The sequence below is a fragment of the Ovis canadensis genome, chromosome 16 (genome assembly GCF_042477335.2).
Source record: "Ovis canadensis isolate MfBH-ARS-UI-01 breed Bighorn chromosome 16, ARS-UI_OviCan_v2, whole genome shotgun sequence".
Taxonomy (NCBI): domain Eukaryota; kingdom Metazoa; phylum Chordata; class Mammalia; order Artiodactyla; family Bovidae; genus Ovis; species Ovis canadensis.
In genome coordinates, this window is record NC_091260.1 from 19,787,688 (window position 1) to 19,803,803 (window position 16,116).

Consider the following 16,116-nt stretch of genomic DNA (forward strand, 5'->3'; position numbering starts at 1 on the left):
GGTGAGCAGGGGCTACTCTTTGTTGTGGTGCATAAGCTTCTCATTGAAGTGGCTTCTCCTGTTGTGGAGCACAAGCTCTAGACCCATGGGCTTCAGTAGGTGCAGCACACAGGCTGTGTGGGCACTACAGCATCAGCTAAGTAGTTTTGGTGCATGGCCTCTAGTTGCCCGTGGCATATGGAATCTTCCTGAACCAGAGATTGAACCCACGTTTCCTGCATTGGCAGGTAGATTCTTATGCACTGTACCACCAGGGGAGTCCACCAAAGTGATTCTGAAATGTGTTCCATTGAGAACCATTTCTCTAGGTCCTTGGAATTGACTGAGACTTTTATAAAGGATAAAACCATTCAAGATGAGAATCTTCATGATGATAGGTTCCTATCATAATGATAAACACATGAATTTCTCATGGAATTTTTTGCTGTGTAAATGGGAAAATGGGACTTCCCAGGTGGCTCAGTGGTAAAAAATCCACCTGTCAATGTAGGAGACTCGGGCTTGATCCCTGGGTTGGGAAGATCCCCTGGAGAAGGAAGTAGCAATCCACTCCAGTATTCTTGCCTGGAAAATCCATGGACAGAGGAGCCTGGCGGGCTACAGTCCATGAGATCGCAAAAGAATCTTTTGCTCAACTGCGCAAGAGTTAGCTGACTCACTTTGCTGTACAGTAGAAACAAACAACATTGGAAAGCAACTATATTCCAATAAAAATTTTAAAAATATTGTAGAGAAGTGATAAGATTGGAATTAAGGTTTGGTTAGTGCTCTTTTATGGCATTACTCTGCCTCCTGTCAAGGGATCAGGTGTGAGGAACCTCAGGTAAAGATGGGATAATGAAAGTTAAACTTGGAAAAAAATGAAAGAAGTATATAATTCAGTAAAATTAAAATATGTAAAGAGTTTAATCTTCATTATTATAGATAAAATTTTTTATGGAATAATTACTCATCTGCTTAAAAAACTTTCTAGAATGATGCTTAACTTAGAAAAGGATTAAGGGTCTTAAATATTAAATCAATTATTTTATGAACAGTTTTTCTTAGAGCAAATTAAACTATGTCAGGGAGAAATCAAAGGCCTATAAAATATACTTACTTTTAAGCCTAACTATGTCATTTCTTTTCCTGGCTAGATGTTGATGATGGAGACACAGTGACAGATTTCATGGCTCAAGAGCGAGAACGAGGCATAACTATTCAGTCAGCTGCTGTCACATTTGATTGGAAGGGGTACAGAATCAATCTTATTGATACACCAGGTATAGTGCTGTTTCAGCAGTGCAGAGGTGCTACATTATTTTGAGGTTTTTTTTATTTGTGTGTGTGTGTGTGTGTGTGTTTTTAATCGTGGTAGAAAAACATGTAAAATTCACCATCTTAATAATTTTAAAGTGTACTGTTCAGTAGAGTAAGATTATTCACATTTTTGTGAAATAGATATCCAGAACTTTTTCATTTTTTTTGAACTGAAACTCTGTACACTTAAGCAGCCTCTCTTCTTTGTCCCTTTGACTGACCTCTGGTAACCACCATTCGACTTTCTCGATCTATAAGACTGACTACTTTAGATACTACTTATAATAGAATTGTACACTATTTGTCCTTTTGTGACAGGCTTATTCCACTTAGCAAAACTTTTTAGGGTTCATCTGTATTGTAGCCTGTGACAGTACTTCCTTCCTTTTGAAGGCTATGTAGTATTCCATTGCCCATAAGTAAGACATTATGGCATACATACAAAATTTTGTGTATATACAGAAATATATGGTGAATATTTGAATACAAAAAATTGATGAATATTTGGGTTGCTTCCACCTCTTGTTTATTGTGAATAGTGCCCTTTTGAACATGGAGGTGTAAATATCTCTTTGAAATTATCCTTTCAGTTCTTTTGGGTGTATACCCAAAAGTGGGATTGCTGGATCATGTGGTGGTGGTGGTTGGGATTGTGGTTTAAAGATTTTAGGTGTTATATTTCTCATCTTTTTCTTAGGTCATGTGGATTTTACCTTGGAGGTTGAGCGCTGCCTGAGAGTGTTAGATGGTGCAGTGGCCGTGTTTGATGCCTCTGCCGGTGTAGAGGTAAAAAATATTGCCCAAGTAAAGGTAGAAAGTATTATTTTTTAAAAAAAGTAGAATGCATCAGATTGATTTAATGATAACCCTTTATTTGGTAAGCTGAAATTGATATTATTATAGCCCTTTATTTCATAAGCTCAAATCAGTGGTCTTGTAACCCTTTATTTGATAAGCTCATAAAGTCCAATTATGATGAAAAGAATTTGGAATAATTTGGAATTTAATGTTGAGATGTGATCTGTATATGATCTCATGTACTTCAGAGTAAAAGGAAAGTAAAATTTACTTTTCTCTAGGAAATAATGAAAGTTGGTTTTGAGAAGAGCTGGATTCTTACTTTCAAGCCAACAAGTTAGTCTGCCATAGCTTTATGGATTCTGGCAGAAGACACAAGATTCCTGAGTCAAGGTTGAAGGACTATATTAGTCACCAAAATAGCGATATCCAGAGTAGCAACATTTCCTTGTGCTGATTCCTCAAGCCCTAATTCCTTTAGGGTGACTAAAGAGAGGTCAGGTGACAGCTGCATGTGCAGTGGAACCCTGTGCTTAGAGAATGCAGGTATTATAAGGGGCAGTAGACATGCCTGCTCTCTGCTCTGAAGTGATACATTATCTTCTGGGGTTGTAAGCCTACTGACCTTTTGCTCTGGAAGGAGACACTAGCTGCCATCTCTGAACTGTTCACTATACAAACATCTTTGAAAAGATAGTCCAGAACAAAGGTAGTCAGTGCCTCCCCTGATAAAACATGCAGAAATATGAGCAACATATGAAGGATTTTATCCTAAAACTTAATATAAATCTCCTTGAATAAAACCTAAAAATGATAGCAATAATCCTTAAGTTATTGCTCCTGGAGTATGTTATGTTCTCTTTAGCTGGTATTCTGTTTGTTTTGTAATCTCAAGATTGGCTTTACCTTGAATATAGAACCATATTGTTCTTATCTTAAGATTATTAAAAGTGGTATCTTAATTAAGGGATCAAAATCAGCATACTCCAAAATGGGACAAATTGACACCATGGGCCTCCTAATATGAGGCACTAAGAAGGGTATTGTTTTATTATTTTCTGGCAAAAATATTTGGCTCATAGTGTGAGAAAACAGACTAACAAATCTAAATTGAAAGACGTTCTCCAAAACAGCGGGCCAAAGCTTTTCAGAAATTGAATAAGGAAAAAACATAAGGAAAATGAATGATTGGGGTTGGGGGGAGCTGGGAAACTGTTCTAGATTACAAAATTCTAAAGAGACAAGACTGAATGTAACATATCCTCCTCAGTGGAATCCTGGATCAAAAAGGTTACAAAGGACATCTTTGGGAAAATCAGAAATTTGAATATGAAGTATGTATATTAAAGCATTGTGTCAGGGGGCTTCCTTGGCGGTCCATTGTTCAGACTCTGCCATTCCAATGCAGGGAGCATGAGTTCTATCCCTGGTGAAAACTAAGATCCCCCATGCCACAAGGTGCAGCCAGAAATTTTTTTTTAAATGTTAACTTAAATTTCCCTGAATGTGGTCTTTGTAACTGATCATGCAGGAGAATGTCCTTATCCTTAGGAAATGCATGCTGAAGTATTCAGGGTTGAAATGTCATGGTACCTGCAACGTGATCTCATGGCTCAGCTCCCATCCACCTACAGATGCATACGTGGTTTTAGTTTGGGTGCCAAGATGGGATTAGATGTAGAAGAGATTTATTGGGGGGAATAAAAAGGGAGAAAGAGAAGTAGCAGAGGGTGTTCAGACCGCAGGACAGGCTGACACCTGTGAAGGAGAAGGGTAGGAAGGGGGATTCGGGAGGAAGAGTCTCAGGCTACAGCACAGTTACAAGAGAGTTTGACTATACTCTGGGGAGTCTTCAAGACAGAGTTACCTGTTAGAGGAACCCATGTCTTGTGGGAATAGACCTACATTATTACTCTGCTAAACTTAGTCATTAGCTGGGAACAGCCCCCAAGAAGGGGGCCCTTGAGAGAACATGGTGTTGATCTCGAAGGCTAACAGTTGGGACCGTCAGTTAATCGTGCTCTGCATGGTAGTTTCAAGTGGCACATTTTCAGAGCCACCACACACATAATGTGTACAGAGGCATGTGTTTATGTATATAGAGAAAAAAGGCAAGTGTAACAGAATGTTAATATTTGGTAAATCTAGGTGAATGAAGAGTACATGGGTATTTATTGTACTGTTCTTTCCCCTTTTTTATAGATTTGAAGTGTTTCAAAGAAAAGTTGGAGGGGAAATAAAATAGTTATTGTCTGTCTACCTGAGGACCCCTGACAGACAGTGATATTTGCTTGATATAAAGCCTGACACTGAGGTCAATTATACACTATTATTTGTATTTCTTTGAGTCACTTCATTTCCTAATGGTTGCATCCTTCCTATCATTATAATTCTTTACAGGCATTTGACACTTAATCATTCAGACAGATTACATTATTTACAAGATTGAAATATGCTTAGTAGGAAGTTTCTGAATTTGTGATACAGGAGGCTGTTATTTGCTAAAATAGTAGATGAGGTTTTAGCTGGCTGGTGGAGTGATGGGAGTTTTATTTCTTAATATGTTTTGTTTCTTGGGAAATTTATAATGTATATCCCCCCTACAACTCACATAAAAATCAGTGGGGCCACTAGGTAACAATTTCTTAGAAAAGACACAGGAAACAAAAAACAAAATTGATTCATTCAGTTCAGTTCAGTCGCTCAGTCGTGTCCGACTCTTTGCGACCCCATGAATCGCAGCATGCCAGGCCTCCCTGTCCATCACCAACTCCCGGAGTTCACTCAGACTCACGTCCATCAAGTCAGTGATGCCATCCAGCCATCTCATCTTCTGTCATCCCCTTCTCCTCCTGCCCCCAATCCCTCCCAGCATCAGAGTCTTTTCCAATGAGTCAATTCTTGGCATGAGGTGGCCAAAGTACTGGAGTTTCAGCTTTAGCAGCATTCCTTCCAAAGAAATCCCAGGGCTGATCTTCAGAATGGACTGGTTGGATCTCCTTGCAGTCCAAGGGACTGTCAGGAGTCTTCTCCAACACCACAGTTCAAAAGCATCAGTTCTTCAGGAAATGCAAATTAAAATTACAAAGGGACCATTTCATACCCACAAGAATAGCTAAAATTAAAAAGAATGATGGCAAATCTTGGTTGAGGATGTGTAGTAATTGGAACTCTTACATGTTATTGGTGGGACTGTGAAATACTATACCCACAGTGGAAGACTATTTGGCAGTTTCTTGTAAAATTAAGTATACACTTGTCCTTGTTGTTGTTCAGTCACCCAGTCATGTCCAACTCTTTGTGACCCCGTGGACTTTTGTAGCATACTAGGCTTTATACAGAGGAATTTAGCAGTAAAAATTAACTAGTATATGCAACAATGGGAATGAATGTTGAAAACATTATATTGGGTGAAAATGCTGTGCTGTTTATATGAGGTTCAACAATAGGCAGAATGAATCTTGGGACATAAAAATCTCTAATGTTCTATGTGTTCTGTCTCTTCACTGGGATAGTAGTTATACAAATATACACACTTATCAAAATTCATTGAACTGGACTCTTAAAATCTGTATACAGTTGACCCTCAAACAGCATGAGTTTGAACTTCATGGGTCTGCTTACAAGTGGATTTTTTTCACTAAATAGGGGCTTCAGACTCCATAAGCCAGGGTTGGTTGAATCTGCAGATGGCAAAACTGCAGATAAGGAAGGCCAACTGTAAAGTTAAAAGTGGACTTTTGAGTTTGCAGAGGTTTGCACCCTAATCCCTGTGTTGTTCAGGGGGCAGCTAGCTGTATTTTATTGTATATTACGTTTTACCTAATAAATGACAAACTGGTATCTATTTTAAGTGTCAGCACATTAGGTTTTTAAAAGTCTAGGCTCTACTAGGCAAACTGTTTATATTTAACACGTACAGAAAGTAGAATTAAAAGAAGCCAAATAAAAAAGCATATGAGAATTGTGACTTAGAAATACAGGTGTTGGCTTCCTTTCCCCTCCTTAAATTTTCTTCAGTTTACATGGGTATTCAAACATTCACAGTAAAAATACTTGATTTTTGTCATAGTAGCATTTTATAGTACATTCCTATTTGTTCTTTTCACATTACAACTGTCTAAATTAATTAAGGCAAAAGTCCATATTGCACAGATCAGAAAACTGATGAGTTCAGTATTATATGATGTTACCAAGTGTGATTGTTACTAAGTAAGGTGAAGCCAAACAAAGAAGGTCTTGTGATTCTTGGTTAAGTCCTCTCTCTGTGACTCCCAGTACTTCTCAGTGGTTCATTTTCTTTGTCTTGCATCCTGGTTCACCCAGAGTATTCTTAGCTGGAAGCATAGTCTTCAGGCATACTTGATCAATTTTTCAGCTGTTTTAACCTGACAGCATTAGCACGGGTCCAGAGGGCTGCCGTCTGGGGTCGCACAGAGTCGGACACGACTGAAGTGACTTAGCAGTAGCAGCAGTAGCAGAGATATATGTGCAGTGGTACTAGCTGTGCTAGAACAGGGCCCAGTTCCGTTACAGTGCAGGCTGAGGTCTGCTTATTTCATGTGTAGTAACGGTTGTTTTTGTCAAATATGTGTTTTTTTCCTTATCTTTGCTTTAGGCACAAACTCTTACAGTATGGAGGCAAGCTGATAAGCACAAGGTACCTCGAATCTGTTTTTTAAACAAGATGGACAAAATTGGAGCAAGGTATTTAAAATGTGTTTCTTTGGCTTATCAAAGTAAGAATATTATTTGAGCTTTTAATGCACTATAACTTAAATTTAGAAACAGCTATTCCCTATAAAGTATAATCTATTCCATGGTATCCCAATTCAATCCATGGTACCTATTCCATGATATCCCAGTTCAGTCCCATTAAAAAAAAATTCAAAGCAGCTAATAGATAAAGGAACAATGTGGGATTAATAGAGAGCTGATGATGAAGCGCTCTGATTCTGAGGTAGAGAGGCTTTATCCTATTTTTTAGGCTCCTGACAGAGTGATGTCTCACTGATTTCCACTGGCTCTATTTAGAGCTGTATGGCTGAGTCCTTGTATTGCTGACTGGTGTTCCTGTCATTGCTAACGGTAGAGGGTAGAGAATTGTTTCCTGTAGTTGCCTCAGTGAGTGATGTTCTTCCTTGTCCCCTGATTTTCTTTAGCTACTGGGTAAAATGCTCTCAATGAAAAGAAACTAGGAAGGAGAACATAGGTGTTTTGAGACCTGCACATAGGGCAAACACGGTAAGGCTGAGATGTAGTGGTGATTCCGCAGACTTAGAGTGGTGATCCTAAATGGATACGTTATTCTGAGAGCAGAACTCAGACAGTCAAGAATGTATGAAGGATTTGGAGAAAATGAGAAAGGGTGAGAATTAAGAATTCTGATGATTCTGGGGAAATGTGAAAGGGGGCAGTCCTGATCTGTGGTATGGGAGTGACAGTTAGAAACCATAAACCGTGTCTCTTCTAATACCACACAGGTATGCTTTGTATTTCTGTCACTCTGTATAGTAATTCTAAGGCTGCTGGTTTAAAGGACTTTTGTCTTGATGAGTAAAAGCACAGCAACCTTCAAAATGTGCTAGACTTAAGTTCTGACCATTTTCTGTTTGGAGTTCCTTCAGATTGATAGAAGTACTGACTGACAGAACCTGTAATGATGGGAGGGAGATGACTGGATACTAGGTTTCTGCTTAAAGACATTGGGACCAGAATGATCTGCATGTGTGTATGAATCAGCCCTCATGCCAAAGATGGCATGTGTTTTGTAGGTAGCCAGCCCTAGTGTTAGCACAGAAATGAACAGTATAGCATATAATATGAAGAATGCCTGAGATAAAAGTATAGAAAAGTAAGGCTGGCTCTAGTCATGTGTGATAACAAATGTATTGATATTTGTTAGAAGAAAGAATCTTTGACTTGTAATCATAAATCTTGCATTTGAATCTTAACTCCAGTTTATTCTGTGTGACTTTGATCAATTCATTTAATCTTAACCTCAAACTTTAGTTAAATGAAGCTCACAGTAATAAAATACCCTAAATACACGTGTGACAGAATTATGATAGATTCTCAGTCACTTTTATCTGAAAAGTGAAAATGTTAATCACTCAGGTGTGTCTGACTCTTTGTGATCCCATGGATTATAGCCTGCCAGGCTCCTCTGTCCATGGAATTCTTCAGGCAAGAGTACTAGAGTGGGTTGCCATTCCCTTCTCTAGGGACTGTTAATCTGAAATTAACATTAAAAGATTAGACAAGATGTCCTGTGGAAAAATGTTAAATGGTAAACATTAGGAGCAATTTAGGGTTATAGTTTTAGAGAACATTCTTAAATCCTATTTTAAGAATCTTAACATTTTTAATTATTTTACAGTTTTAACTATGCAGTTGAAAGCATCAGAGAGAAGTTGAAGGCAAAACCTTTGCTTTTACAGGTTGGTTGATTAATATTTGGTTAAATTAATATGAACAGATCCTTCTTAGTTTCCTTATCAGTTTATTGTGGTATTATTATATACATTTTTGAAGCTATCTCAGATCCTTTTGGAAGAAGTTAGGATATAAGTAAAAATAGATTTAGATTATGATAATGATGATAAGAGACATTTGGGAGTGAGTGGGGGAAGTTTTATCACCAGTATAGTTTTAATTGAGTTCTAATGATCATTTACTAAAATGTTTGTCTCACTCTGACGTACAGCTACCAATTGGTGAAGGCAAAGCTTTCAAAGGAGTGGTAGATGTAGTAAGTAAAGAAAAACTTCTTTGGAATCCCAATTCAGATGATGGAAAAGACTTTGAGAGAAAACCCCTCTTGGAAATGAGTGATCCTAAATTGCTGAAAGAAACAACGGAAGCAAGGAATGCCTTAATTGAACAAGTAAAGTAAATACTTTGAGCTTAAAATTGCTTAAATATTTAGAAACTTAAAAAAAATGTTTACTGTGACATTTCATCTAAATTTACAAGTAGAATATATAAAGTATAATACTGTGAACACCAGTGTAATCACCACCCAGCTTAAGAAGTAGAATGTTAGCAATACTCTTGAGTCTCTGTGTGCTACTTCCTGATCTTTCTCCCTTCCACTAATCTCTACCCCGCCCCACCACCTTGATTGCAGTATTTATCTTTCATTTGCTTTACTTTATAGTTTACTACAGATATATACCTCATTTTCCATGTTTTTGAATTTTACTTAAATGGGGCTTCCCTGGTAGCTCAGCTGGCAAAGAATCTGCCTGCAATGCAGGAGACCTGGGTTTGATCCCTGAGTTGGGAAGGTCCCCTAGAGAAGGGAAAGACCAGCCATGCCAGTATTCTAGCCTGGAGAAGCCCATGGACTGTATAATCCATGGGGTTGCAAAGAATCAGACACAGCTGAGCGACTCTCACTTAAATGAAATGATACTGTTTGTATTTTATTACGTTTCTCAACATGTTGGAGATTCATTCATGTGTGACGTGTGGTTATACTTCATTCGTTTTCAGTCTTCTATAGTGTTCCAGTATAATATCCTACAGTTTATTGTCTGTTCTCCTGTGAATGGACTTGAGGGAGTTTCCTCTTTTTTTGTTGTGGTGAACAGTGTTTCTGTGAACATCTTAGTATGTATCTCTTTGTACACACTGCAAGAATTTGCTAAATATAAGAGTGGAATTGCTAGGTCAAAGAGTATCATCTTTTTTACACTGGCAGATGTCCTATATAGTATTCCCATTTTATAGGTGGGGAAACAGAGGATTAGAGTGCTTTAATAAGTTGTCATATAGCTAATGAGCAGCAGAATGGGAATCTGAACCCAGACTGTCTTAGTTAGAGCTGGAGCTCTTACCTGTTTTGCTATACTCTGTAATTTGAGGTGGAGGGGGCATAAAAAGAATACAAGCGGAATCAATAATTAGGTACATAACTGGTTCCCCTCTGAGGTGTTTTAACTTGTACCAAAGAGCTATCGGTTTCCCTGGTGGCTCAGACGGTAAAGAATCCGCCTGCAATGTGGGAGACCTGGGTTCGAACCTTGCCTGGAGAATGCCCATGGACAGAGGAGCCTCCATAGTTCATGGAGTTGCAAAGAGTCAGACACGACTGAGTGACTAAGTGCACGCACATGCATACATGCACATACCCCTCTACTTATCAGTACACACACACACATAACCCTCAACCTGTCAGTACACACATACCCCTCTATACACACACACCCCTCTACCTATCAGCACACACACACGCACCCCCTCTACCTATCAGTACACAGACACACACCCCTCTACCTATAAGTACACACACACCCCTCTACCTATCAGCACACACACACACACACACCCTCCACCTATCAGTACACAGACACACACCCCTCTACCTATAAGTACACACACACACCTCTACCTATCAGTACACTCACACACACATACCCTTCTGCCTATCAGTACACACACACACACCCTTCTACCTATCAGTACACACACACACACCCCTCTACCTATCAGTACACACACACACTCAGCCCCCTCTACCTATCAGTTCACACACACACACACACACATCTTTCTACCTATCAGTACACATACACACCCACCTCTATCAGTACACATACACACCCACCTCTATCAGTACACATACACACCCACCTCTATCAGTACACATACACACCCACCTCTACCTATCAGTTCACACACACACACAGCCCCCTCTACCTATCAGTACACACACACACCTCTACCTTTCAGTACACTCGCACACACACACACCCCTCTACCTATCAGTACACACACACACCCCTCTACCTATCAGTACACACACACCCACACACCCCTCTACCTATCAGTACACACGCACACACCCCTCTACCTATCAGTACACACACACACACACACACATATCTTTCTACCTATCAGTACACATACACACCCACCTCTATCAGTACACACACACACCCACCTCTACCTATCAGTACACACACAGCCCCCTCTACCTATCAGTACACACACACCCACACACCCCTCTACCTATCAGTACACACACTCACCCCTCTACCTATCAGTACACACACACACACACACACATCTTTCTACCTATCAGTACACATACACACCCACCTCTATCTATCAGTACACACACACACACCTCTACCTATCAGTACACACACACACACCTCTACCTATCAGTTCACAGACACACACAGCCCCCCTACCTATCAGTTCACACACACACACCTCTACCTATCAGTACACACACACACACCCCTCTGCCTATCAGTACACACACACACACCCCTTTCCCTATCAGTAAACCTAAGAAAGATTTTGTAATATCGTTGAGCCAAATTACACTTGCATGTACATCTCTCTGTGTTCCAGAACATGGTAGTATATAATGAAAATAAGGAAAATTTGAGATGACTATCAGTAGATAGTAATAAAGTATTCATCACAAGGAATACATACATATGTATAGAATTAGAGAATAACAGCATATCACAGCAGCTAGGATAGCTATGATCAAAAAAAAGGAAGAGTTGGCAAGAATGGGGAGAAATTATAACCCTTGTGCACTGTTTGGGGAGTGAAAATGATAGAACTACTATGGAAAACAGTATTGTGGTTCCTCAGAAAATTGAAAATAGAATTACCATATGATCTAGCAATTCCACTTCTGAGTATATGTCCAAACAAATTGAAAGCAAGCTCTCAAGCTATTTGTACATCCTTCTTCATAGCAACATTTTTCACACAGCCAAAAAGTGGGAGCAATCCAAGTATTCTTTAGCAGATGAGTGGATACAATGTGCTGTATACACAGTGGAATATTATTCAGCCTTAATAAGGAAATTCTGACATATGCTACAACATGGATGAACTTTGAGGCCCTTATGCTAATAGCCTCAAATAAGCCAATCACAAAAAGACACTGTAGAATATCACTTATATGAAGTAGCTAGAGTCCTCAGCATTATAGAGACAGGAAGTAGAATGATAATTAACCAGGAGCTGGCGGAAAGGGAGAATGATTAAGAGTTTGTTTCATGGATATAGAGTTTTGGTTTGGTGACATGAAAATGTTCTGGAGACTAGTTTTATGACAGTGTGGGAGTATACTTAACACTGTTCACTTAGAGATGGTTAAGATGGTAATTTTATGTTTGTTATATTTTACCACAGTTAAAAAGTTTTTAATTAGAGAATAAGATTAGGGCAACTAGAATCAACTTCATGTGTTCCAAAGGTGAACAGCAATGAAAAGAATATTATATACTTACTATATGTTCTGGAAGCATAGTTTGAATTGGTTATTTAAATTTCACAGTAACCTCATGGGATAAGTCCTAGTATTATCTCCATGGGTAACCAAGAGAAGGAGAGGTGACATAACTTCTTTCTTTTCTTTTTTTAAGTTTGTGTTTGCTGGCACTGAGTCTTCACTGTCGTGCGCAGGCTTTCTCTAGTTGGGTGAGCAGGGGGCCAGACTGTTGCAGTGTGGAGGCTTCTCATTGAAACTCTTTTGCTAATTTTATTATCACCTGAATTCTCCTGTCACATAGGCAAATGATTAGGAAACAAATATGAATGAGGTTATTTATGTTTTTATTACTGAAATGATACCATGACCCTCTCGACTTAAATTTATTCCCTCAGTGAAGAATTATAAACAAGATATATTATTTTACTTAGCTGATATGATGAACATTTAAAATATTAGAGGATTACCAAATGAAACTTTTTTTATGAACTAAGACCCCAAATCTGTTTATCGATTTATTTATTTTGGTCACACGGCATAGCTTGTGGTATGTTATTTCCCCAACCAGGGATCAAACCCACGCCCCCTGAATTGTAATAACAGAGTTCTTACCACTGGACTGCCAGGGACGTCCCCTCCAGATCTATTTTAAAACAGCAGTCCATTGTATATATTATCTTTGGCTATCAATTGTCAATTTTCTCTTATTTCTTTTGAGTACTCTGAGTAGGTAGTACTGAAGAGGTGCTTTATCAAAAGGCTCTGCTTCCCATGAGTTTAGAAAACTCATGAGCTCATATCTTCAGTTTTCAGTCTCTTTCCTTTGAAAGAAGATCTCTAGAAGATGTGATGAGTTCCTTAGCCTGGATAAGCTGGATTGTGTAACTGTCTTGAAATATTTGGGTAATGGATGTTTATGGTGTGTAGACCTATAGTTGTGATAATGAATGCAAGTTATAGAACTAAAGCCTTTCCTTTCAGGTTGCAGATTTGGATGATGAGTTTGCTGACTTGGTTTTAGGAGAATTTAGTGAGAATTTTGATTTGCTACCAGCCGAAAAGGTAAATTTTATTAATCATTTACTTCTGACCAAGTTTTACTATTTGGATGTGGTTTGATGACTGTTGTAGATTTTTTTTTCAACTTTGGATATCATTAGAAAATGCCGACTTAAAAATTATAACACTGTTAAAAATTAGAGAACATTGTTCATTTTCTGCATCCTTTTCCTTTCACTCTGATCATTTCACTAAGTAGTAGTAGGGAAATCACAGATAGAAATTTTTTTTTTTTAATTTACTGATATTTCAGACTACTATAATGGTCATTTTTCTCAGAACATTTTTTCTGAATCTGTTTTAATTGTTAGTGGAAACTTATTCTAGATCTTCCCAGGTTTTTTTTTTTTTTTTTCTGGCTTTCTTATGAAATACATCAAACCAGAGAATTGTATTTGAATTATGACAGATTTATTCAAGGTCTTTTTGATTTTTTCTGCCAGGAACCTTCTCCCATGAACAGTGTTTAAGTGGTAATGTGTTTTAAGTTGACTTCAAGATGAGCCCAGCAAATTTGCTTGGTGATTTTTCATGGAAAGAATTAACGAAAAACATAAGATCTGTAGATTAATTTTGAGCCATTTGAAGTTAGAGGTGTAAAAATGTTTTTTGCATGAAATGCTATAAGTTTGAATTTTTTTCTTGTTTAGTATTTGCATGGTTAGATGTGATGTTTACTATACCATTTAGTCACATAATATGATTTCTGTTTTCAAAGAGTTTACAATATAAAATGAAGTTGACCCACCATTCCTCTTATCAATAGCTTGCAAACACATCTAAGCTTTTCTTGATTTTTGTGATCATTTAAAAGTTGTTTCTAACTTTGGTACACCTCATTTTGTCTTGGATTTTATTTCATGTGGATTTAATTCATTTGAAGAAACTGGAATTCATATTTCTAACAAGTTCTTCTAGTAGACTATCAAGGTTAAATCACAAGTAATTAACTCACTTTTTCAAGAAATATTTTTATTCAGCTACTTTATTTTAGACACTTTTCCAGTTTTTGGTGATTTAGTGCTGTTTTATGGGATTTGCTATAATGCTTATATAGATTTTACATTCTAGTGGATGGGGGGACAGACAGTAAACTAGTAAATATGTATCTAATATACCAGATAGTGATTAGTGCTATTTACAGTGAAAAATAAAGAATAAGACCATAAAGAATGATGGTAGTGTGCTGACGAGTGATATTTTACATGGTTAGTTAGAGAAAACATCTGATTCTGAGATATTTTGGTGGAGACCAAAATACTACACGTGAAACATTTATATCTCTGCTTTATAGCTACAAACTGCAATACACAGAGTAACACTGGCTCAGACAGCAGTGCCTGTGCTTTGTGGAAGTGCCCTGAAAAACAAAGGGGTCCAGCCCTTATTAGACGCCATTACTATGTACTTGCCTTCACCGGAAGAACGCAACTATGAATTTCTGTAAGTATAAAAGTACATAGATTAAAATCTTAGGTAGACAGGTAGGTCTTATTTTTCAAAAATGGTAGCTGAATCACAATTTTTGAATAACATTGATGAAGAATATTATTGTAAACAATATAATATAGAGTCATTGTAATTTTTACTTGAAAGGGATGTTTGTCATTATCTCTTGTAACCTGCTGTCTTTAAGATGGTGCTAAGAATGTGTGACTTCTTTGCTGTGTAAAAGTACAAGTGTTGACCCTTCCATCTTAGTCTGAAAAAAAGAAGTAGTACCCTGGGGGTGTTTGATAAATATGCTATAGATATATTTATATTTATTCTGGATTTCAAGATTTTCCATAAGCTCAAAATATTTTGTGACTGTAAGGAAAGGTCTGTTGTTTTACTCCTCTTGTGCCTAACAGCTTTGTCCTTGGTAATAAATCCTCTAAAATCTAAGTGAGCTTTGTGCATAATGGCAGACAGAGGTGGACTTTAATCCTGTTAACTGGAATCTGAGTCACTTTTCATCTCTCTCTATTGGAGAGGCATTATGGCAGTGTGATGATGAGCATGGACTGTGTACTACTTGAATTTAAATCTCAGGTCTTCCACGTTGCTTAACCTCTCATCTGTAAAATGCAGAAAGTGCAATTTATCTCATAAGATTGACACTAGAATAAATGAGCTAATATTTATAAAGCACATAGAGCAGTTCCTAGTATATGATCAAATCTCTATATAAAGACTTGTTAAATAAAATTTTGGAGAGAACAGGAATAAGGTTAGAGCAGCTCAATAATAGAAGTGTCTAATCTCCTGAGTCATGGACTCCTTTGAAACTAATGAAAATATGGAGCTTTTTCCTCTGAAAAATGTACCTATGCACAAAATTTGGCAATTTGAGACTAATTCAGACTTTATGAAACCTCTCAGTGAACACTAATTTAAGGACATCATTCTGTAAGTGTTGGTGTTCTAAACAAGTTCAAGTTTATAGTGTAGATTTATATGGCTATGCAGCTGAAGAAAAAGTGGGAGGAGAGAGTGAAAACAGTAATTGAAAAGTACCTTCTTGGGGTGGGAGGGGGGTTCAGGATTGGGAATTCATGTACACCCTTGGCAGATTTGTCAATGTATGGCAAAACCAATACAGTATTGTAAAGTAAAATAAAGTAAAAATAAAAATTAAAAAAAAAGAAAAGTGCCTTCTTGTTTATCCTCTATGGGGTTTTAAGAAGTGGTGTGATATTCCTGGGTGTATTTTTTGAGGAGGGATGTCTCAG

The 16,116-nt window shown here is 37.7% G+C and overlaps 1 protein-coding gene across 8 annotated transcripts in view; it reads left to right on the forward strand.

Annotated features, from left to right (window-relative positions):
* GFM2 (GTP dependent ribosome recycling factor mitochondrial 2) overlaps nt 1-16,116 on the forward strand; it is a 49,922-nt gene that overhangs the window by 12,246 nt on the left and 21,560 nt on the right. For all 8 annotated transcript variants that reach the window (XR_011249523.1, XM_069555720.1, XM_069555721.1 and 5 more), the window contains 7 exons: nt 1,137-1,262; nt 1,997-2,085; nt 6,716-6,804; nt 8,477-8,537; nt 8,804-8,983; nt 13,325-13,405; nt 14,697-14,845. Coding sequence is in view for 7 of the 8 variants with exons in the window: in XM_069555720.1 (XP_069411821.1) it covers nt 1,137-1,262; nt 1,997-2,085; nt 6,716-6,804; nt 8,477-8,537; nt 8,804-8,983; nt 13,325-13,405; nt 14,697-14,845 (775 nt within the window). In the remaining variant the exon portion in view is untranslated. The remainder of the gene's footprint in view (nt 1-1,136; nt 1,263-1,996; nt 2,086-6,715; nt 6,805-8,476; nt 8,538-8,803; nt 8,984-13,324; nt 13,406-14,696; nt 14,846-16,116) is intronic.